At 47.7% G+C, this 22,845-nt stretch overlaps 1 protein-coding gene across 1 annotated transcript in view; it reads right to left on the bottom strand.

Moving 5' to 3' along the window:
* Window positions 1–22,562, bottom strand: part of LOC306916782 (protein mono-ADP-ribosyltransferase PARP12-like) — a gene marked incomplete at both ends in the record, with an annotated part of 37,537 nt that extends 14,975 nt beyond the window's left edge. Inside the window, 8 exons of the mRNA XM_079494799.1 lie at window positions 1,294–1,462; window positions 8,690–8,816; window positions 10,988–11,038; window positions 12,216–12,314; window positions 13,516–13,687; window positions 18,543–18,686; window positions 19,545–19,680; window positions 22,252–22,562. Coding sequence (XP_079350925.1) covers window positions 1,294–1,462; window positions 8,690–8,816; window positions 10,988–11,038; window positions 12,216–12,314; window positions 13,516–13,687; window positions 18,543–18,686; window positions 19,545–19,680; window positions 22,252–22,562 — 1,209 coding nt within the window. The remainder of the gene's footprint in view (window positions 1–1,293; window positions 1,463–8,689; window positions 8,817–10,987; window positions 11,039–12,215; window positions 12,315–13,515; window positions 13,688–18,542; window positions 18,687–19,544; window positions 19,681–22,251) is intronic.
* Window positions 22,563–22,845: the final 283 nt, after the last annotated feature.

Here is a 22,845-nt window from a genome sequence, read left to right on the forward strand (position 1 = left end):
AGCAGGAATCGAACCCAGGACCTTCTAGCTGTGAGGCGACAGCACTACCAACTGTGCCACCGTGCCCCCCTAATGTTTCCTTTCATCTAGATGTAAAATCAACTCAGCCTGAAGCCACCCACTGTCCCACTCTGTATTCATGTAATCGTAGACCTACGTTTCTAACTGCTTAAAAAGCTGATTCACTGGAAGGATTCTGTCAGTCGTCGATACTAGCCTCGGAAACCCAGACGTTTTTATTTCCAGGGAGAGAATAAAAAGTCTGGGACCGAGTCCACTTCAATTCTAAAGTCTGGGACCGAGTCCACTTCAATTCTAAAGTCTGGGACCGAGTCCACTTCAATTCTAAAGTCTGGGACCGAGTCCACTTCAATTCTAAAGTCTGGGTCCGAGTCCACTTCAATTCTAAAGTCTGGGTCCGAGTCCACTTCAATTCTAAAGTCTGGGACCGAGTCCACTTCAATTCTAAAGTCTGGGACCGAGTCCACTTCAATTCTAAAGTCTGGGTCCGAGTCCACTTCAATTCTAAAGTCTGGGTCCGAGTCCACTTCAATTCTAAAGTCTGGGACCGAGTCCACTTCAATTCTAAAGTCTGGGACCGAGTCCACTTCAATTCTAAAGTCTGGGTCCGAGTCCACATCAATTCTAAAGTCTGGGACCGAGTCCACTTCAATTCTAAAGTCTGGGTCAGAGTCCACTTCAATTCTAAAGTCTGGGACCGAGTCCACTTCAATTCTAAAGTCTGGGTCAGAGTCCACTTCAATTCTAAAGTCTGGGACCGAGTCCACTTCAATTCTAAAGTCTGGGACCGAGTCCACTTCAATTCGGCATAGAGAAGCGGAAACGTCGGTCTCTCTCTGCTGATTTCTGATTGTCTGCACCTTTGTTAAATTGACGCACACACGCACACACACACGCACACACACACACACTCCAAACAGGGGTTCTCAACCTGTGGGTCGCGATACCCTGGGGCGGGGGTCGCCAAATTATTTTGGGGGGGGTTGCAAAAAAAAAAAAAGGTTTTTGTTCGCACAGGTGGTGAAAAAAAACCATGCTGTTTTTGTGCTGAGCCCAGCCACCCACCCACCCACTCACATAGCTCCGTAAGGGAGCCCAGCCACCCACCCACCCACTCACATAGCTCCGTAAGGGAGCCCAGCCACCCACCCACCCACTCACATAGCTCCGTAAGGGAGCCCAGCCACCCACCCACCCACTCACATAGCTCCGTAAGGGAGTGGTTGCACCACTCAAAAAGCGACACAGATGTTCCAGATCTTAATGACTCACCGCGGCAGCGTAGCGGTTCCAGGCTCCGACCTCGTCCTCCCAGAACCAGGCCCAGTCCGTGGTGAGGACGAAGGAGGGCTCCAGGACGGAGGACACGGTGGACAGACGGCGCACCGCTTTCGGTCCACGGGTCATGGTGTCGAAGCACACGGGCTGCTGGACACACCCACTGGATAGGAGACAGAGGTTAGAGGTCAACACAGGCTGCTGGACACACCCACTGGATAGGAGACAGAGGTTAGAGGTCAACACAGGCTGCTGGACACACCCACTGGATAGGAGACAGAGGTTAGAGGTCAACACAGGCTGCTGGACACACCCACTGGATAGGAGACAGAGGTTAGAGGTCAACACAGGCTGCTGGACACACCCACTGGATAGGAGACAGAGGTTAGAGGTCAACACAGGCTGGACACACCCACTGGATAGGAGACAGAGGTTAGAGGTCAACACAGGCTGCTGGACACACCCACTGGATAGGAGACAGAGGTTAGAGGTCAACACAGGCTGCTGGACACACCCACTGGATAGGAGACATCACAGAGGTCAAGAGGTCAACACAGGCTGGACACAACCACTGGATAGGAGACATCACAGAGGTCAAGAGGTCAACACAGGCTGGACACAGCCACTGGATAGGAGACATCACAGAGGTCAAGAGGTCAACACAGGCGGGACACAGCCACTGGATAGGAGACATCACAGAGGTCAAGAGGTCAACACAGGCTGGACACAGCCACTGGATAGGAGACATCACAGAGGTCAAGAGGTCAACACAGGCTGGACACAGCCACTGGATAGGAGACATCACAGAGGTCAAGAGGTCAACACAGGCTGGACACAGCCACTGGATAGGAGACATCACAGAGGTCAAGAGGTCAACACAGGCTGGACACAGCCACTGGATAGGAGACATCACAGAGGTCAAGAGGTCAACACAGGCTGGACACAGCCACTGGATAGGAGACATCACAGAGGTCAAGAGGTCAACACAGGCTGGACACACCCACTGGATAGGTAGTCTCGCGTTACCAGACTGTTATGATGAAGCATTTCCAAACTCTTCGTCATACAGTCTGGACCAATGGAAGAGCTGTTCATTATACAGTCTGGACCAATGGAAGAGCTGTTCGTCATACAGTCTGGACCAATGGAAGAGCTGTTCATCATACAGTCTGGACCAATGGAAGAGCTGTTCGTCATACAGTCTGGACCAATGGAAGAGCTGTTCATCATACAGTCTGGACCAACAGAAGAGGTGTCATGAGTAAAATATAAAGCGGAAGTGGAGCCTCCTCGCCACTTCCGTTTCGTCTTTACAGTTGCGCACATTTATCCTAATATAAATAGAAAACATCTAAGCATATATAGCTTGTTGCTTAGCAGAAAAGGAAATAAAAAAATAAGCTCTAAAGATATTTTAAAATAACGGAAATAGCAGCTTTCCTTACTCAGCTCATGGGGCTGTAGGTCCAGACTCTATATAGCATTCCTTACTCAGCTCATGGGGCTGTAGTTCCAGACTCTATATAGCATTCCTTACTCAGCTCATGGGGCTGTAGTTCCAGACTCTATATAGCATTCCTTACTCAGCTCATGGGGCTATAGTTCCAGACTCTATATAGCATTCCTTACTCATCTCATGGGGCTATAGTTCCAGACTCTATATAGCATTCCTTACTCATCTCATGGGGCTATAGTTCCAGACTCTATATAGCATTCCTTACTCAGCTCATGGGGCTGTAGTTCCAGACTCTATATAGCATTCCTTACTCAGCTCATGGGGCTGTAGTTCCAGACTCTATATAGCATTCCTTACTCAGCTCATGGGGCTATAGTTCCAGACTCTATATAGCCTTCCTTACTCAGCTCATGGGGCTGTAGGTCCAGACTCTATATAGCATTCCTTACTCAGCTCATGGGGCTGTAGTTCCAGACTCAATGTAGCATTCGGAGATTGTGGAATAGTTGTCTGGTTATGTGAGACTACTGGATAGGAGACATCACATAATGAACTACACAGGCTGGACACAGCTACTGTGTTTGTGGCAGTGCACTGTATGCTAGCTAGAGCGTGTGTGTGTGTGTGTGTGTGTGTGTGTGTGTGTGTGTGTGTGTGTGTGTGTGTGTGAGCGCATGTTAGTGACTAGAGGGTGGGAGGGGCTATATTATATTGTGTGTGCGTTGGTATTTCATTTAGTTTGGTGTGCTCTATGTGTCACCATGACAACTTGAATGCACTTTGGTCGACCATTGGTCGTTGTGATACGTGCTACAGTATGTAAATAAAGTTTGAGTTGAGTTGTCTCTCCCTACCAACCATGGGATAATAAAGTTTACCTTTACCTATTGTTTTAGTCTGGGGGTGGGCAACTTTGACGATGGAGAGGGCCACTATAGTTCCACACTCACTCCAGAGGGCCACTATAGTTCCACACTCACTCCAGAGGACCACTAAAGTTCCACACTCACTCCAGAGGACCACTATAGTTCCACACTCACTCCAGAGGGCCACTATAGTTCCACACTCACTCCAGAGGGCCACTATAGTTCCACACTCACTCCAGAGGGCCACTATAGTTCCACACTCACTCCAGAGGACCACTATAGTTCCACACTCACTCCAGAGGGCCACTATAGTTCCACACTCACTCCAGAGGACCACTATAGTTCCACACTCACTCCAGATGGCCACTATAGTTTCACACTCACTCCAGAGGGCCGCTATAGTTCCACACTCACTCCAGAGGGCCACTATAGTTCCACACTCACTCCAGAGGGCCGCTATAGTTCCACACTCACCCCAGAGGGCCGCTATAGTTCCACACTCACCCCAAAGAGCCGCTATAGTTCCACACTCACTCCAGAGGGCCGCTATAGTTCCACACTCACTCCAGAGGGCCGCTATAGTTCCACACTCACTCCAGAGGGCCGCTATAGTTCCACACTCACTCCAGAGCGCCGCTATAGTTCCACACTCACTCCAGAGGGCCGCTATAGTTCCACACTCACTCCAGAGGGCCACTATAGTTTCACACTCACTCCAGAGGGCCACTATAGTTCCACACTCACTCCAGAGGGCCACTATAGTTCCACACTCACTCCAGAGGGCCACTATAGTTCAAACACTCACTCCAGAGGGCCACTATAGTTCCACACTCACTCCAGAGGGCCACTATAGTTCCACACTCACTCCAGAGGGCCACTATAGTTCAAACACTCACTCCAGAGGGCCACTATAGTTCCACACTCACTCCAGAGGGCCACATTGCATATTTCTGTTGTAGCAAAAATAGCCGATCTACAAGCTCAAAAGAGCTATTTTTGCTATATTTGAATTGAAAACCTGAATATTTTTTTGCCATTTTTGAATTGGAATCCTGAAAAGTAACCTTTATTGAATTTCAAATGCATTTAGTTATAGTTATGTTAACTTTATGAACTGTTAACATAACTACATTGGACACAAAAAGACAATAACATTTTAATACTATAGTCATTAAGTACTAGTCATTTAATACTAGTCAGTATTTAGTAATTAAAGCGGGTTTGGAATTGTAACAGCTGAAATCAATACTATATCAGTTTTCTGGACGCATTAAGTGAAGGTGGGGGCCACATGTGGCCCCCGGGCCGCCAGTTGCCGACCCCGTTTTCATGGTGATTGTTGAAATACCTCGTCGAGTCGTCTTTGTGTAGCCTATCTCGTGTGTAAACCACGACTTTGAAAAGTGCTATATAAATAAAGTTGTATTATTATATTATTATGTGTAAATACTAGTACATAATATGCATACCAGAACGCTCACTTCAAAACACCATCGCCTCGGCCACATCCATCGCTGTGTTCGATGGATGTACTCAGTGGCGTGCACAGACATTTAGAGGGGCAGGTGCTCAAGTTAAAAAAAGGGCACCTTGTGCAGCGCGTGGAACCGGCCGGTTGCCTTAATCTATTTTGGGCGGGAACCCCTTTTGGTGTTATGCTTTAGCTATTGAAAAATAGCAGATCTACAAGCTCATAGCGCGCCACCGAGTGGCGCGCTACGAGCTTGTAGGTCTGCTATTTTTTTTTTTTTTTTAAAGGGCACATTGCCAAAAGGGCTCTAGCACCCCCTAGTGTCTATCTGTGCACGCCACTGGATGTACTGTTGGGGTCACAGTAGCAGTGTTGATTTTGTCGACTAAAACTAAGACGAAAAATGTCCGTCGACTACCTTTTTCCCACTGACAAAAATGCTGTTGATTTTGTCAACAAATAAAAACTAGACAAACATGTTATGAAGGGACTAGTGGACAAGAGATCCACTAGGAAGGGACTAGTGGACAAGAGATCCAGCATGAGTCATTTTACACTTGGTTGCATCCTGAGGAAAATAAAGGGAAGCTCCGCACACTCAGATCTGCGCACAATCAATGTATTCATTTACACTAGGTTGCATCCTGAAAATATAATAATATAATATTTTCAAGGGTAAAATCCGCCATTAGGACGACATCGATGCCCGCCAAAATACATTTTAGTCGACTAAATCAACTGTAGCTGTAGTCTACAGTTAAAATGTTACGACTAAAATGTTATATTTAGTCGACTAAAACTAGACTAACACTAAAGCATTATAGGTGACTAAAATGTGACTAAAACTAAAATAGACATGGACGTGTGAAACTGTAAATAGGTACTTATGATTTGAATATACTTTCTGTCCCGATGCCCCTTTGGCATATGTATCTTATGATTTGAATATACTTTCTGTCCCTATGCCCCTTTGGCATATGCATCTTATGATTTGAATATACTTTCTGTCCCTATGCCCCTTTGGCATGTGTATCTTATGATTTGAATATACTTTCTGTCCCTATGCCCCTTTGGCATATGCATCTTATGATTTGAATATACTTTCTGTCCCTATGCCCCTTTGGCATATGTATCTTATGATTTGAATATACTTTCTGTCCCTATGCCCCTTTGGCATATGTATCTTATGATTTGAATATACTTTCTGTCCCTATGCCCCTTTGGCATATGTATCTTATGATTTGAATATACTTTCTGTCCCTATGCCCCTTTGGCATATGTATCTTATGATTTGAATATACTTTCTGTCCCTATGCCCCTTTGGCATATGTATCTTATGATTTGAATATACTTTCTGTCCCTATGCCCCTTTGGCATATGTATCTTACTAGAATTTCGCGGGCCTTCGGCCCGCTCATCCCAGAGTTGCGTTGCCCCGCGTTGCGATACAGAAGTCCACAGATACAGAAGTCCACAGTGACACGCGTTGTATGCAGCTGTTTTGTGTTGCAGCGCGTGCGCGCGCGCGCGTGTAGTGTTGTTGTTCTTATCCATAACAATAAATGGATCAAATATGCTCTATATTAGTTATGTATAGATTTAAAGCAGTGGCTGTCAAAGGTGTGATCCAGGGACCCTCATGGTTCCTTGAGGGGGTTCCAAATGGACCCATTATAGGTCTGTAACTCTGAGAGTGTACAAATGGAACCAAGTGGACCCTACAGGTCTGTAACTCTGAGAGTGTACAAATGGAACCAAATGGACTCTGTTATAACGTTTAACTGTGATACTGTACAAATGGAATCAAATGGGACTCTTATGGGTCCATTTGGTTTTACTCTCAGAGTTATGGGGGTCCTTGAAATTTAAAAGGGTTGAGAAGCTGTATGCAATGGCTTATGTCTTGTAAAAAGAGAGACCAGCCTATTCTCCAAAGCATGATATCTTATGCTTTGCTAGGTTGTACAAATTAATATTGGGTCAATATAATTTGCAGGACTCACGTGTGTGCTCTCTGTCTCTCTCGCTCTCTTCTCTCTCCTCCGTCTCTGGGGTGTGTGGGGGGGGGGGGGGGGGGGGGGATTAGTGGCGCTGCCTGCGACAGTGCTATACTTCTCCAGCAGCGGTGCAGAACCGAGAGAGTGACACATTCTTGTGGATGTAAACTGCGCAAGTTGTAGCTTTAAAGTTCGGATTGTGTAGTCGCACCGGTGGTACAAAGTGAATGTTACAACTCGCACGGTGATGTTGTAAGGCGCAAATGCGAGTACCTAGTCGCACTGTCGAGCCCTGTGTAGTGTAGTGGCATTTTCGCTGCATCGCGAGGCGATCCAAATTCCCCCCCGCGCACGCACGCACGCACACACACACACACACACACACTGGACGTAGCTGTGTGTTGTTGCAGCGCGCGCGTGTGCGTGTAGTGTTGTTGTTGTTGTTCGTGTCGATATTTGCGCGTCGGTTTGTCCCGCTTGTACCACGCCAGGTTTGCACAGTGCGCTCAGTGCGATATTTCCGAACGTGGGCGTTGTGTGTGTGTGTGTGGGTGGGTGTGTGTGTGTGTGGCTGGCTGTGTTTTGTTGCGTGGGGATCGCCATGTGAGGGGGCTAGCCAATAAGGGCCCTGTGTTGCATGTGGAGAATTGTGTAGGTGAGTGTGTGTGGTGTAGCCGAACGGGGTGGTGAGGACATGAGGGGGATGTAGCACAGCAATCGGTGACCCCTACATTAAGCTGTGTTGCTCCCAAGATGCAGTGCAAATGCGTGTTGTAGCAACCGTAGCCAATGGGAAAACAGGATGCAGTGTTGCCAGGTCCGCGAATTGTAAGCGAGTTGTAAGTAGCGTGTTGAATGGCATTTTTTCTGGGCTTGTTTTCATAGACCTGGCAACAAATTAGGCGGGGGTGTCGGTGCTTGTGGCGTGTTTGTGTTTATTATTGATATTGATGTTGTTTGTGAGTGTGGACGGGAGGCGGCTGTAGTGGCAGTGCAATGACAGTTTTTACGCGGGTGTTGTTGACTGTGGGCGTGCGGCGCGACATGAGGAGATAGCCGTGGATCGACGCGGAGGGTAAGACTGTGTCGTGTTAGTGTGTTGTTGCAGTGTGTGTTGCAGCGTGTTGCAGCGTGTCAGTGACGTAGTAGCTGGTGCCTTTTGTTCCTGTGCGTGCTTTTGGGGACATGTTTTCAATTGTATATAAGGATGATTTGAATATACTTTCTGTCCCTATGCCCCTTTGGCATAGGTATCTTATGATTTGCATATACTTTTTGTTTTTGTCCTGTTATTGAACTGTCAACCCATTTGGGATTATGGTTGATCTCATTAATGTCTTATAGCTCTGGATTTAAACCCCCAGAGAACCTCAAAGTGTTTAATAGAGAAAGGAAACAAAAACAAAAAAAAACTGTTACAGAAGGGGGTTCCCGCCCAGAATGGGTTAAGTGTCGTATGTTGTACTTATGACACATGGGGTGTCATAAGTTCATGTATTGTCCATGTCTTGTCTTTTCTGCTTAATAAAAAAAATATTGAAACACAAAATAGACATTTGCCGCCAAAAACAACACTGCACAGTAGTCTTATCCCACATACCTGCATGTGTTGTTGGGGTCACAGAAGTCCTTCTCCACCTCCTCCTGGTTGGGTAAAGCCGTCCACTGTCGTCCGTCCCTGACCTCCCATCTGTAAGGGAGCTTGGAATGGGCTTTGAAACACTTGTCTGGAACGGCACAAAGAACACCAGCATGCAACGGGTTAAATGGATACCGGAGAACTCGCCGGTTTACCGACTCGCCGCAGCGAGAATTCCTCATCAGTGTCTTCATCGTTATGCTAACATGCTCTTCATCAGTGTCTTCATCGTTATGCTAACATGCTCTTCATCAGTGTCTTCATCGTTATGCTAACATGCTCTTCATCAGTGTCTTCATCGTTATGCTAACATGCTCTTCATCAGTGTCTTCATCGTTATGCTAACATGCTGTCTTCATCAGTGTAGTATGTCAAACCCACAGATGTTATACAGGTAGTTAATTTCCAAAGTGGTCAAATTGTGCAATTAAATGGTCAGCTAGATGATGATAAAAAGGTGAGTATGTGAATACCAATGATAGTAGGCCTACCATTTAAAAGGTGAGTATGTGAATACCAATGATAGTAGGCCTACCATTTAAAAGGTGAGTATGTGAATACCAATGATAGTAGGCCTACCATTTAAAAGGTGAGTATGTGAATACCAATGATAGTAGGCCTACCATTTAAAAGGTGAATATGTGAATACCAATGATAGTAGGCCTACCATTTAAAAGGTGAATATGTGAATACCAATGATAGTAGGCCTACCATTTAAAAGGTGAGTATGTGAATACCAATGATAGCTAGGCCTACCATTTAAAGGTGAATATGTGAATACCAATGATAGTAGGCCTACCATTTAAAAGGTGAGTATGTGAATACCAATGATAGTAGGCCTACCATTTAAAAGGTGAGTATGTGAATACCAATGATAGTAGGCCTGCCATTTAAAAGGTGAATATGTGAATACCAATGATAGTAGGCCTACCATTTAAAAGGTGAGTATGTGAATACCAATGATAAGTAGGCCTACCATTTAAAAGGTGAGTATGTGAATACCAATGATAAGTAGGCCTACCATTTAAAAGGTGAGTATGTGAATACCAATGATAGTAGGCCTACCATTTAAAAGGTGAGTATGTGAATACCAATGATAGTAGGTCTACCATTTAAAAGGTGAGTATGTGAATACCAATGATAGTAGGCTTACCATTTAAAAGGTGAGTATGTGAATACCAATGATAAGTAGGTCTACCATTTAAAAGGTGAGTATGTGAATACCAATGATAGTAGGCTTACCATTTAAAAGGTGAGTATGTGAATACCAATGATAGTAGGCCTACCATTTAAAAGGTGAGTATGTGAATACCAATGATAGTAGGCCTACCATTTCAGGATATTGTTTACTAATGAATTACATTGTTTGGTGTTTAAACTTTTAGCATTCCTACTTTCTCTAGTGTTAACTCTAAACAACCTCTCTCTCTCTCTCCAATGCAATTTAAATGAAGGTGAAGTAAATCTAATATGCACTAAATCTGGTAAACTGGTGAGTTCTCTGGATACTGGTTAAATTAAATGGAGGTTTTAACACCCTGATAAAACACACACATTCTTTCTTTTAGAGACACAATATATTATACACAATATAATTAATTCATTTTCATATACTGATATCTAAAAAAAATCATTATCACACGATTTTACAACCCATTTTTTTCACCCAGTGTCAATTATCTAATGTAATCCTGGGCGCTACACTTCCTCTGTCAACCTGGGGAGGGCAGTGGACTGACCTCATGCTTCCCTCCATGCATGAGGAGTCCAAGCCGTTTCTTTTCACCTGACAGGGGAGGTTGCACGTAGTGCGTGGAAGGAACACGTTATTCCAACCAGTTCCTTTTCCCCCTCCATCAGGCTGGCCAGGGGGAGGCAGTATAGAGCAGTGGTTCCCAAAGTGGGGTCCGGGGACCCCCAGGGGTCCTTGAGAGAGTTCCAGGGGGTCCCCAGCTAAATGATAGTTTGGAACCAAATGGACCCTTATGGGTCTATAACTCTGAAATTAACATTGATTTTACAATATAAATTGGGGGTCCCAGAGATAGAAATGCCATCAAATGGGGGTCCGTAGACTCATGCATGTCAAACCAGGGGTCCTCAAAATGAAACGATTTGAGAATCACTGCTAGAATCTTCTCTTATGGGGGGTCCATGGCATATCTTTTCAAATGGGGGTCCGCGGGCTAATTAGTGTCAATTTGGGGGTCCTTGACATGAAAAACCACTGGTATAGAGACCAGGGTTATTTGTACTCACCGGCATGTTTGCAGTGGCCCTTGATGAAGTACATGCATATCTCCGTTCTATCTGAGAGAAAAACATCAAAACAAAACAACATGTTTGCAGTGGCCCTTGATGAAGTACATGCATATCTCCGTTCTATCTGAGAGAAAAACATCAAAACAAAACCAACAATATTACTTTGTGAATGAAAAGCTTAGCCTACAAACCAGTGCTTTTCAACCAGTGGTCTGGGGACCACCAGTGATAATGATAAAAAGGTGATACCAATGATATGTAGGCCTACCATTTCAGGAATTGTTTACTAATGAATTACATTGTTGTCGGTAATTTGGTGTTTAAACTTTTAGCATTCCTACTTTCTCTATGTTAACTCTAACTCTCTCTCTCTCTCTCTCTCTCTCTCTCTCTCTCTCATTCTACTTTGTGAATGAAAAGCTTAGCCTACAAACCAGTGCTTCTCAACCAGTGGTCTGGGGACCACCAGTGGTCCTTGAGGGGGTTCCAGGTGGTCCCCATGCAGCTAAATGATGATGGAGAGTTGGGAACCAAATGGACCCTTATAGATCTTTACCTCTTAAGAGTTTAATGTTAAACATCTGCATGTCATCAAATGGTGGTCCGTGGCTCAAATGGGTCTGAGTGAGAGGCTAAATGTCATCAAATGGTGGTTCCGTGGCTCAAATGGGTCTGAGAGGCTAAATGTCATCAAACGGTGGTTCCGTGGCTCAAATGGGTCTGAGAGGCTAAATGTCATCAAATGGTGGTCCGTGGCTCAAATGGGTCTGAGAGGCTAAATGTCATCAAACGGTGGTTCCGTGGCTCAAATGGGTCTGAGAGGCTAAATGTCATCAAATGGTGGTCCGTGCTCAAATGGGTCTGAGAGGCTAAATGTCATCAAATGGTGGTCGAGGCTCAAATGGGTCTGAGAGGCTAAATGTCATCAAACGGTGGTCCGTGGCTCAAATGGGTCTGAGAGGCTAAATGTCATCAAACGGTGGTTCCGTGGCTCAAATGGGTCTGAGAGGCTAAATGTCATCAAATGGTGGTCCGTGCTCAAATGGGTCTGAGAGGCTAAATGTCATCAAACGGTGGTCCGTGGCTCAAATGGGTCTGAGAGGCTAAATGTCATCAAATGGTGGTTCCGTGGCTCAAATGGGTCTGAGAGGCTAAATGTCATTAAATGGTGGTCCGTGGCTGATATTGGTGAAAACTGTCTGAGAAACAGTCTTCTTGTCTTTACCTTTCATCGCAGGCTCTGAGGTTTTCATCGCCGTTCCTCTCGGTCTCCTGTTCCTGTTGGCGGGCTGCCCGGGGACATCGCTGGCAGGCGCCATGCCACCTACAGCAGCAGAAACCAGGACTAAGTATGTACGTCAAATCATCACAACTTTTACTTCTACTCCACAACATTTCAGAGGAAAATATTGTATTTTTACTCCACTGTGATTATTTGACAACTTTAGTTACTAGTTACTGTACTTTGTAGATTTTGATTATTATTACAAAACATACATTAACGACTGTGGCTCAAGAGGTAGAGCAGGTCGTCCAATGATCCATGGGTCGGCGGTTCGAATCCCGGCTCCTCCTGGCTACATGTCGAAGTGTCCTTGGGCAAGACACTGAACCTCAAATTGCTCCCGATGTGCAGGTTGGTGCCTTGCATGGATTCCGCCGCAATCGGTGTATGAATGTGTGTGTGAATGGGTGAATGTAATGCACAATCTATGTAAAGCGCCTTGGATAAAGGCGCTATATAAATGCACCATTTACCATTTATTTAACCACTTCAGCCCTATATACATTTCCCATTGCAATCAGAACTGCAGATTCACTCCCAGTCTTCCGCCACAGTCTGAAAACGCACCTCTTCAGACTCCATCTTAGCCCATAGCACTTGCTGTAGTACCTAGCCTCGACCTCCTACAGGCATATGCATACTGTAGGCTCAATGTATGTAACTTAGATAGCACTTTATGTAGACATAGTGTATACACATAGTATCCTTACTAGATAGATATTCCACAGTTCTTATAGGATTCATGATGACTATTTTTATGTTTTGATGTATTACCATGTTTTTTGTTCTTGCTTACTGTAAATCGCTCTGGATTAAGAGCGTCTGATAAATGCCTAAATTGTAAATTGTAAATTTCAGCCATTCGAAAATTAGCAGATCTACAAGCTCAACAATTCGTTGCGAATTTGACGCATTGTGAGCTTGTAGATCGGCAATTTCCAAAAGATATTTAAACCTTTGAAAACTCAAAATGAGACATTCTGCACACTTTTGACACTTTTAACTCTATCTCTACCGCTAGCTGTTAGCATAAACCCCAGTTCCCAGTGCCACCATACGTGTTCACTTTAAAAGACGGAGAATTCCCGGACTTCTTACTTACTTGTAACAAAGTATTTCTATAATATTGCAGTATTTAGACTTTTGCTGAACTAAAACAACGCGAGTACACTCCCCCCCCCCCCCCAAACACCCCCCCCCCAAACACCCCCCCCACCACCACCCCACCCCCCCCACTGACCTAGAGCAGCAGCAAAGAGGTCGTCGACAGAAGCGGCTCTGCTCGGCTGTGGTTGTTGTTGCTGTTGTTGCCGTTGGCTGAGGTTGTTGTGGCGTTCCTGGGCGTTCAAGGCCTGCTTGTTCATGTAAACGGTCTTCATGGAGGACAGCAGCTGGACGCTGACCCCTCGGGCCTGGAGGGATAGGGTGACCACATCCAAACTGTTAGCCCATTTAGATCTGAGGTCAATAGGCCTATCTCACAGACCCTTCCCCTTCGCCCCCTTTTCTGAGCTAGTGGTGGTGACATGACGTCACTCCATAGACATTACATGTTACAATACCTACATTCAGAAGCCATAAACAATACTTTTTTCTGAAGGTAAACTTTATTCTATTTGTGTTAGCTGTCTTACCATCTTGTTTTCTTCATAATAATATTGGTCTTTTACATTTTAACATTTGGAAACGGCCTTAAATGGTGCAGAGAAAGCAGGTAGGGATGTAGCTCTGGTCCATGAGTAAGGCTATGGACCCCCATCTGAAAATATGTAAAATGACTTATACTGGATCTCTCGTCCACTAGTCCCTTCCTAACATTTTAGTCTAGTTTTTATTTGTTGACGAAATTGTCAATATATTTAGTCTTAGTTTTAGTCATCACAGCTTAGTTTTCATTTAGTTTCCATTTAGTTTTCGTCAGTGAAAAAAGGCAGTCGGCAAACATTTTTCGTCTTAGTTTCAGTCGAAGAAATCGACAGCTACAGGGGACCTTAGGACAGCTACAGGGGGCCTTGGGACAGCTACAGGGGGCCTTGGGACAGCTACAGGGGGCCTTGGGACAGCTACAGGGGACCTTAGGACAGCTACAGGGGGCCTTGGGACAGCTACAGGGGGCCTTGGGACAGCTACAGGGGGCCTTGGGACAGCTACAGTGGGCCTTGGGACAGCTACAGGGGGCCTTGGGACAGCTACAGGGGCCTTGGGACAGCTACAGGGGGCCTTGGGACAGCTACAGGGGGCCTTGGGACAGCTACAGGGGGCCTTGGGACAGCTACATGGGGCCTTGGGACAGCTACAGGGGGACAGCTACAGGGGGCCTTGGGACAGCTACAGGGGGCCTTGGGACAGCTACAGGGGGCCTTGGGACAGCTACAGGGGGCCTTACATGGGGCCTTGGGACAGCTACAGGGGGCTTTGGGACAGCTACAGGGGGCCTTGGGACAGCTACAGGGGGCCTTGGGACAGCTACAGGGGCCTTGGGACAGCTACATGGGGCCTTGGGACAGCTACATGGGGCCTTGGGACAGCTACAGGGGGCTTTGGGACAGCTACATGGGCCTTGGGACAGCTACAGGTAGCCTTGGGACAGCTACAGGGGGCCTTGGGACAGCTACAGGTAGCCTTGGGACAGCTACAGGGGGCCTTGGGACAGCTACATGGGGCCTTGGGACAGCTACAGGGGGCCTTGGGACAGCTACATGGGGCCTTGGGACAGCTACATGGGGCCTTGGGACAGCTACAGGGGGCCTTGGGACAGCTACATGGGGCCTTGGGACAGCTACAGGGGGCCTTGGGACAGCTACATGGGGCCTTGGGACAGCTACATGGGGCCTTGGGACAGCTACAGTGGGCCTTGGGACAGCTACAGGGGGCCTTGGGACAGCTACATGGGGCCTTGGGACAGCTACAGGGGGCCTTGGGACAGCTACAGGGGGCTTTGGGACAGCTACATGGGGCCTTGGGACAGCTACATGGGGCCTTGGGACAGCTACATGGGGCCTTGGGACAGCTCCATGGGGCCTTGGGACAGCTACATGGGGCCTTGGGACAGCTACAGTGGGCCTTGGGACAGCTACAGTGGGCCTTGGGACAGCTACAGTGGGCCTTTGGACAGCTACAGGGGCCTTGGGACAGCTACATGGGGCCTTGGGACAGCTACATGGGGCCTTGGGACAGCTACAGGGGCCTTGGGACAGCTACAGGGGGCCTTGGGACAGCTATAGGTAGCCTTGGGACAGCTACAGTGGGCCTTGGGACAGCTACAGGGGCCTTGGGACAGCTACATGGGGCCTTGGGACAGCTACATGGGGCCTTGGGACAGCTACAGGGGCCTTGGGACAGCTACAGGGGGCCTTGGGACAGCTATAGGTAGCCTTGGGACAGCTACAGTGGGCCTTGGGACAGCTACAGGGGCCTTGGGACAGCTACATGGGGCCTTGGGACAGCTACATGGGGCTTTGGGACAGCTACAGGGGCCTTGGGACAGCTACAGGGGGCCTTGGGACAGCTATAGGTAGCCTTGGGACAGCTACAGTGGGCCTTGGGACAGCTACAGTGGGCCTTTGGACAGCTACAGGGGCCTTGGGACAGCTACATGGGGCCTTGGGACAGCTACAGTGGGCCTTGGGACAGCTACAGTGGGCCTTTGGACAGCTACAGGGGCCTTGGGACAGCTACATGGGGCCTTGGGACAGCTACATGGGGCCTTGGGACAGCTACATGGGGCCTTGGGACAGCTACAGGGGCCTTGGGACAGCTACAGGGGGCCTTGGGACAGCTACAGGGGGCCTTGGGACAGCTACAGGGGGCTTTGGGACAGCTACAGGGGCCTTGGGACAGCTACAGGGGGCCTTGGGACAGCTACAGGAGGCCTTGGGACAGCTACAGGGAGCCTTGGGACAGCTACAGGGGGACAGCTACATGGGGCCTTGGGACAGCTACAGGGAGCCTTGGGACAGCTACATGGGGCCTTGGGACAGCTACAGGGGGCCTTGGGACAGCTACAGGGGGCCTTGGGACAGCTACAGGGAGCCTTGGGACAGCTACAGGGGGACAGCTACATGGGGCCTTGGGACAGCTACAGGGAGCCTTGGGACAGCTACATGGGGCCTTGGGACAGCTACATGGGGCCTTGGGACAGCTACAGGGAGCCTTGGGACAGCTACAGGAGGCCTTGGGACAGCTACAGGGAGCCTTGGGACAGCTACAGGGGGACAGCTACATGGGGCCTTGGGACAGCTACAGGGAGCCTTGGGACAGCTACATGGGGCCTTGGGACAGCTACAGGAGGCCTTGGGACAGCTACAGGGGGCCTTGGGACAGCTACAGGGGGCCTTGGGACAGCTACAGGGGGCCTTGGGACAGCTACAGGGGGCCTTGGGACAGCTACAGGGGGCCTTGGGACAGCTACATGGGGCCTTGGGACAGCTACAGGAGGCCTTGGGACAGCTACAGGGGGCCTTGGGACAGCTACAGGGGCCTTGGGACAGCTACAGGGGCCTTGGGACAGCTACAGGGGGCCTTGGGACAGCTACAGGGGGCCTTGGGACAGCTACAGGGGGCCTTGGGACAGCTACAGGGGGCCTTGGGACAGCTACAGGGGGCCTTGGGACAGCTACAGGGGGCCTTGGGACAGCTACAGGGGGCCTTGGGACAGCTACAGGGGGCCTTGGGACAGCTACAGGGGGCCTTGGGACAGCTACAGGGGGACAGCTACAGGGGGCCTTGGGACAGCTACAGGGGGCCTTGGGACAGCTACAGGGAGCCTTGGGACAGCTACAGGGGCCTTGGGACAGCTACATGGGGCCTTGGGACAGCTACAGTGGGCCTTGGGACAGCTACAGGTAGCCTTGGGACAGCTACAGGGAGCCTTGGGACAGCTACAGGGGCCTTGGGACAGCTACATGGGGCCTTGGGACAGCTACAGTGGGCCTTGGGACAGCTACAGTGGGCCTTTGGACAGCTACAGGGGCCTTGGGACAGCTACATGGGGCCTTGGGACAGCTACATGGGGCCTTGGGACAGCTACAGGGGCCTTGGGACAGCTACAGGGGGCCTTGGGACAGCTATAGGTAGCCTTGGGACAGCTACAGGGGGCCTTGGGACAGCTACATGGGGCCTTGGGACAGCTACAGGGGGCCTTGGGACAGCTACAGGGGGCCTTGGGACAGCTACAGGGGGCCTTGGGACAGCTACATGGGGCCTTGGGACAGCTACAGGGGGCCTTGGGACAGCTACAGGGGGCCTTGGGACAGCTACAGGGGGCCTTGGGACAGCTACAGGGGCCTTGGGACAGCTACAGGGGGCCTTGGGACAGCTACAGGAGGCCTTGGGACAGCTACAGGGAGCCTTGGGACAGCTACAGGGGGACAGCTACATGGGGCCTTGGGACAGCTACAGGGAGCCTTGGGACAGCTACAGGGGGCCTTGGGACAGCTACAGGTAGCCTTGGGACAGCTACATGGGGCCTTGGGACAGCTACATGGGGCCTTGGGACAGCTACAGGGAGCCTTGGGACAGCTACAGGGGCCTTGGGACAGCTACAGGGATCCTTGGGACAGCTACAGGGGGCCTTGGGACAGCTACATGGGGCCTTGGGACAGCTACATGGGGCCTTGGGACAGATACAGGGGCCTTGGGACAGCTACAGGGGGCATTGGGACAGCTACAGGGGCCTTGGGACAGCTACAGTGGGCCTTGGGACAGCTACAGGAGGCCTTGGGACAGCTACAGGAGGCCTTGGGACAGCTACAGGGGGCCTTGGGACAGCTACAGTGGGCCTTGGGACAGCTACAGGGGGCCTTGGGACAGCTACAGTGGGCCTTGGGACAGCTACAGGGGGACAGCTACAGTGGGCCTTGGGACAGCTACAGGGGGACAGCTACAGGGGGCCTTGGGACAGCTACAGGGGGCCTTGGGACAGCTACATGGGGCCTTGGGACAGCTACAGGGGGCCTTGGGACAGCTACAGGGGGCCTTGGGACAGCTACATGGGGCCTTGGGACAGCTACAGGGGGCCTTGGGACAGCTACAGGGGCCTTGGGACAGCTACATGGGGCCTTGGGACAGCTACAGGGGGCCTTGGGACAGCTACATGGGGCCTTGGGACAGCTACAGGGGGCCTTGGGACAGCTACATGGGGCCTTGGGACAGCTACAGGAGGCCTTGGGACAGCTACAGGAGGCCTTGGGACAGCTACAGGGGGCCTTGGGACAGCTACAGGGGGCCTTGGGACAGCTACAGGGGTTCGGGGTTCTCCCTATATACCTGCAGGGTTTTCAGCGGCTGGGGCTCGTGGAAGTCGTGAGCCTTGGGACAGCTACAGTGGGTCTTCATGAACCTCTGGCAGATGTGGAGCCGTGTGCAGTTCTCCCCCGCCTGGCAGCGCTCGTTGTTGTAGTCGAAGCAGATCTAAGAACAACAATTATGAAAAACACATAACAGAGTAATATATATATATATATATATAAGGAAAAATATTTAGTATTGTTGTTGTATTCAGACACAAGACCGTTGCATAGGGCCTGAAATGGAAACAAGACCGCAAGGACTTGTTTTTTTGTGCTATCCCTTTTGGACTGAATACTGTTTACATTCTGTCTAATAAACAAATCCATGCTCACGCACGCATGCAAGCGCACACACGCACACACGCACACGCACACACACACACACACACACACACACACACACACACACACACACACACACACACACACACACACACACACGGTCAGAATATAACAGCCAGCAATCTTTCCAGAAACCTTGAGAGAACGAGTCATGCTTTTCTTATGATGAGGTCATACCAGTTATTTTTGGCAGCAAATTTCTATTTTAGTAAGAATAGTTTTCACTTAGTTTTAGTCACCCGGAATGTTTTAGTGTTATCCTAAGATTTTAGTCGACTAAATCTACAGTTGATTTAGTCGACTAAGATGTAATTTGACGGGCCTTGATGCCGTCGAATTTACACTTGCTGAAAATAGCCGATCTACAAGCTCACAACGCGTTGTAGATCTGCTATTTTCAGCATGCAACCAAGTATAAAATGACTCGTACTGGATCTCTTGTCCACTAGTCCCTTCCTAACATTTCAGTCTAGTTTTGATTTCTGTTGACGAAATCGTCAGTATATTTAGCTTATAGTTTTAGTCATCATGGCTTAGTTTTCATTCAGTTTCCATTTAGTTTTCGTCATTGAAAAAAGGTAGTCGATGAAACATTTTTCGTCTTAAGTTTTAGTCGACGAAAACAACCATTACTTACAGGCGGAAGCAGGCTCTGGTCGTTCTGCAGCAGTAAGGAGCGCAGCTGGCTCATGGTCAGGTCCGACAGGCCGTGTCCTCGCAGAACACACGAGTTCTGGAAGGTGCTCAGGACGTGTCCGAACCGACATGGTCTCCTAAAAGAAAAAAGCGTGACCAGATTTGACTGAGAGCCTGCCATCGCGCAAACCCCAGCTTTTCACCTTTTTTAATAAATCCTTTGTTATCCAAAATGAGTTAATAGCACAGGCAGACTCTTCACATACTAGAGCATGTCTGAAATAAGTGTCAGAGCTGGAATCGACATGTAAATATGAAATAAATGCTTAAACATGTAGCTAGGTGTAATGTTAGAGTCCACAGAAGACATGTAAATATGAAATAAATGCTTAAACATGTAGCTAGGTGTAATGTTAGAGTCCACAGAAGACATGTAAATATGAAATAAATGCTTAAACATGTAGCTAGGTGTAATGTTAGAGTCCACAGAAGACATGCAAATATGAAATAAATGCTTAAACATGTAGCTATTTGTAATCAAGTCCACAGAAGTGAACCTTTCAAGCATGTTTTCTCAACTCTGTTTCTCTGCAAGACATTACTCTATAGGCCATATCTCCAAACCTGGTGGGTCAACCAATATGTCAATTTAAAACTATGATTCCCTGCTTTCATATCACATGAGAAAACGAAAATTCAAAAGAATCCAATGGCAGTCCCTCAGTCAAATGTGGTCACAAGTAGTAGTAGTAATTGTTCTAAACTAGTGAAGGGAGATTAATGGGCAAACAAATCGGTATCGGACGATTCTAGTTGTTTTTAGATTAATCTGCATCGGTTGGATTAATCAATCAGATGAATTAATCGGTCCGATTAATCGGTCTGTCTTTACAGATAAACAAGCCCAAAGTAACAGCTTGAACAGATCTACAAGCTCACGATATTAAATATAAAAGGTATTAAAGTTAAATCTGACTTGCCTAAGCCAGCATGCAGTGCAGATAGCCTACCCAGTTGGCTGTTACATGGATTTTTCAGAATGGACAAAACTATTATAATTTTTTAATACAATCGACATTGGTAATATGGGTTATCGGCCATAACAGCAATGAATTATATCGGATATCCATATCGGACCAAAATGTCTCATCGGCACATCCCTATTCTGAACGTGTTTGTCAAATTCAAGATGGCTCCACAGCCATTTTACACTAAAACAGTGGTTTTCATCCAACCAGTGGTCCTTGAGGGGGTTCCTGGTGGTCCCTCAGCTAAATGATGATGGAGAGTTGGTAACCAAATGGATTAGATCTTTAACTCTTCACAGCGTAAAATGAAACCAAATGGAGCCATTATGGGTCCATATGCTTTCATTGTAAGCTCTCTCAAGAGTTAAATTATATTGTTAAACAATTCTGCATCACGTCATTTACAAGAAGTCTACACAATTAGAGAATGTAGAACAAAGACATTATTTTGATCAACGTTTGCCTGTTGTCTCTCGTAATGGTAGCCTACCATGGTGGACCCTGTTGTAAACAAGTGTAATGCTTAATTGGGTCGTCCACTCACAGTTAACAGCCTTTGTATTGAGTTTGTGCTTGAAATGTACTGTAATTCTGCAAACTGTTAATAACATTTTCAATCAATCAATCAATCAAAAACCAACATCAATACAGCATGGAACTGTGGACACAATCTTATCCAACAACGACAACAATATTCTTTAATTTTGTGCCTGAGAGGCTAAATGTTATCAAATGCTGAATAACTAATGGTCTTTGGTATTAAATAAACCAATGACTCAGGCCTAGCTGACAGTGGCCCTGAACCCATGACGCAACCTCACCCTGATTTAAAGCACCTCGCTACATTTACAACTTTAAAGTCTACATAAACATTCAGGTTTCAAATCTAAAGGTCTCACCCTGAGAGCCACGGATGTTATGATCCTCCTCGGGTGGATATAAGAACCCGTATCTTCACTATTGTTACATAAAAAGCATTTTAACCACATCCGTGGCCATTTTATCCGTTTTTTTCACCATATGCTTTCAACTACGCGCCCCTATCGGCGGAGAGCTGTATTGCACTGTGATTACATTATAACTACGAGGAAAATGTCCACCGATGTGATTAAAATGCTTTTTATTGAACAACAGTTCTAATATCCACCCGAAGAGGATCATAACATGGGTGGCTCTGAGGGTGAGACCTTTATCTTTAAAATATGAACGTTTATTGTAGACTTTAATTCAAGTTGTAAATAAATGGAGCAAAAGGTGCGTAAAAACAGTACCATATGGCTTCAGCTGTTGTAGTTTTAGTGACAGCTGAAGATCAGTTTAGACAAAACAAAACTCGACCTTCGATTAGGCTAAAAAAAATACTAAAGCATTAAAAAAGATTGTTCTTCCAACAATGTGACAAGAAGAAGAAGAAGCAGAATGGAAGCAGCTATATGATTGATTGATTGATTGATTGATTGATTGGTTGGTTGATTTATTGATTCATTCTCTCATGTTTCCGAAGAAGCCCAGCCAGTTTACATAAACAATGACAATAAACCGACATGACAGTTTGCAAACAATGATCAAGTGAATACCAAACTGACTAATACACCCGGCCCAGATCCTTACAAGGCAGATTACACATACATAAACATAAAATAAAATACCATACAATAAAATACAACACTATATACTGACCTCCCCTGCTGTGCAAACGGACAGTGTCCCAGCAGGAACTTCTTACACAGGTGCAGGTCTGAACATCCACCACCCGGACCCCCCCATGCGGACCCCCCAGAGCAGCCCCGGGTCCCGCAGATCCTCAGGGGGGTCTTGGAGATCACCTTCTCCCGTCCGTTGAGCACAGCTCTGAGGAACCTGTCCCGGTTGGAGAGGACCTCCGTGATGTCGTCCTCCTGCAGCGGGGAGGAGGTCACGTTCACCACCAGCTCGTCGAAGTCCATGGAGCCGTTGGTGGCGCAGATGATCTGGGTGATCTGGCTCTCCATGGGGTTCCGAGTCTGGCTAGAGTTGTGGTAAGTTAAATCATGACTTCCATCGGACTGAAACATGTTGGAAGTGAGTTGGAACACTGGCTGAGTGAGAAAGTGTGGTTGAAGTGGCGAGTAGAGAGAGAGACGCTCCTTGGACTATACAGCTGTGACTGACTGGGTACTTTCTGTCAATAAACAGGAGTGTCATGTCAAACGAGCATAAGCATCGCAGTTCCGGTGTTTTATTTCAAGATAAAAGTAACGTTCACAAATTGTGTAAAAAATAAAAAATCACACC

Source organism: Electrona antarctica (assembly GCF_951216825.1).
Source record: "Electrona antarctica genome assembly, chromosome: 23".
Lineage (NCBI taxonomy): Eukaryota > Metazoa > Chordata > Actinopteri > Myctophiformes > Myctophidae > Electrona > Electrona antarctica.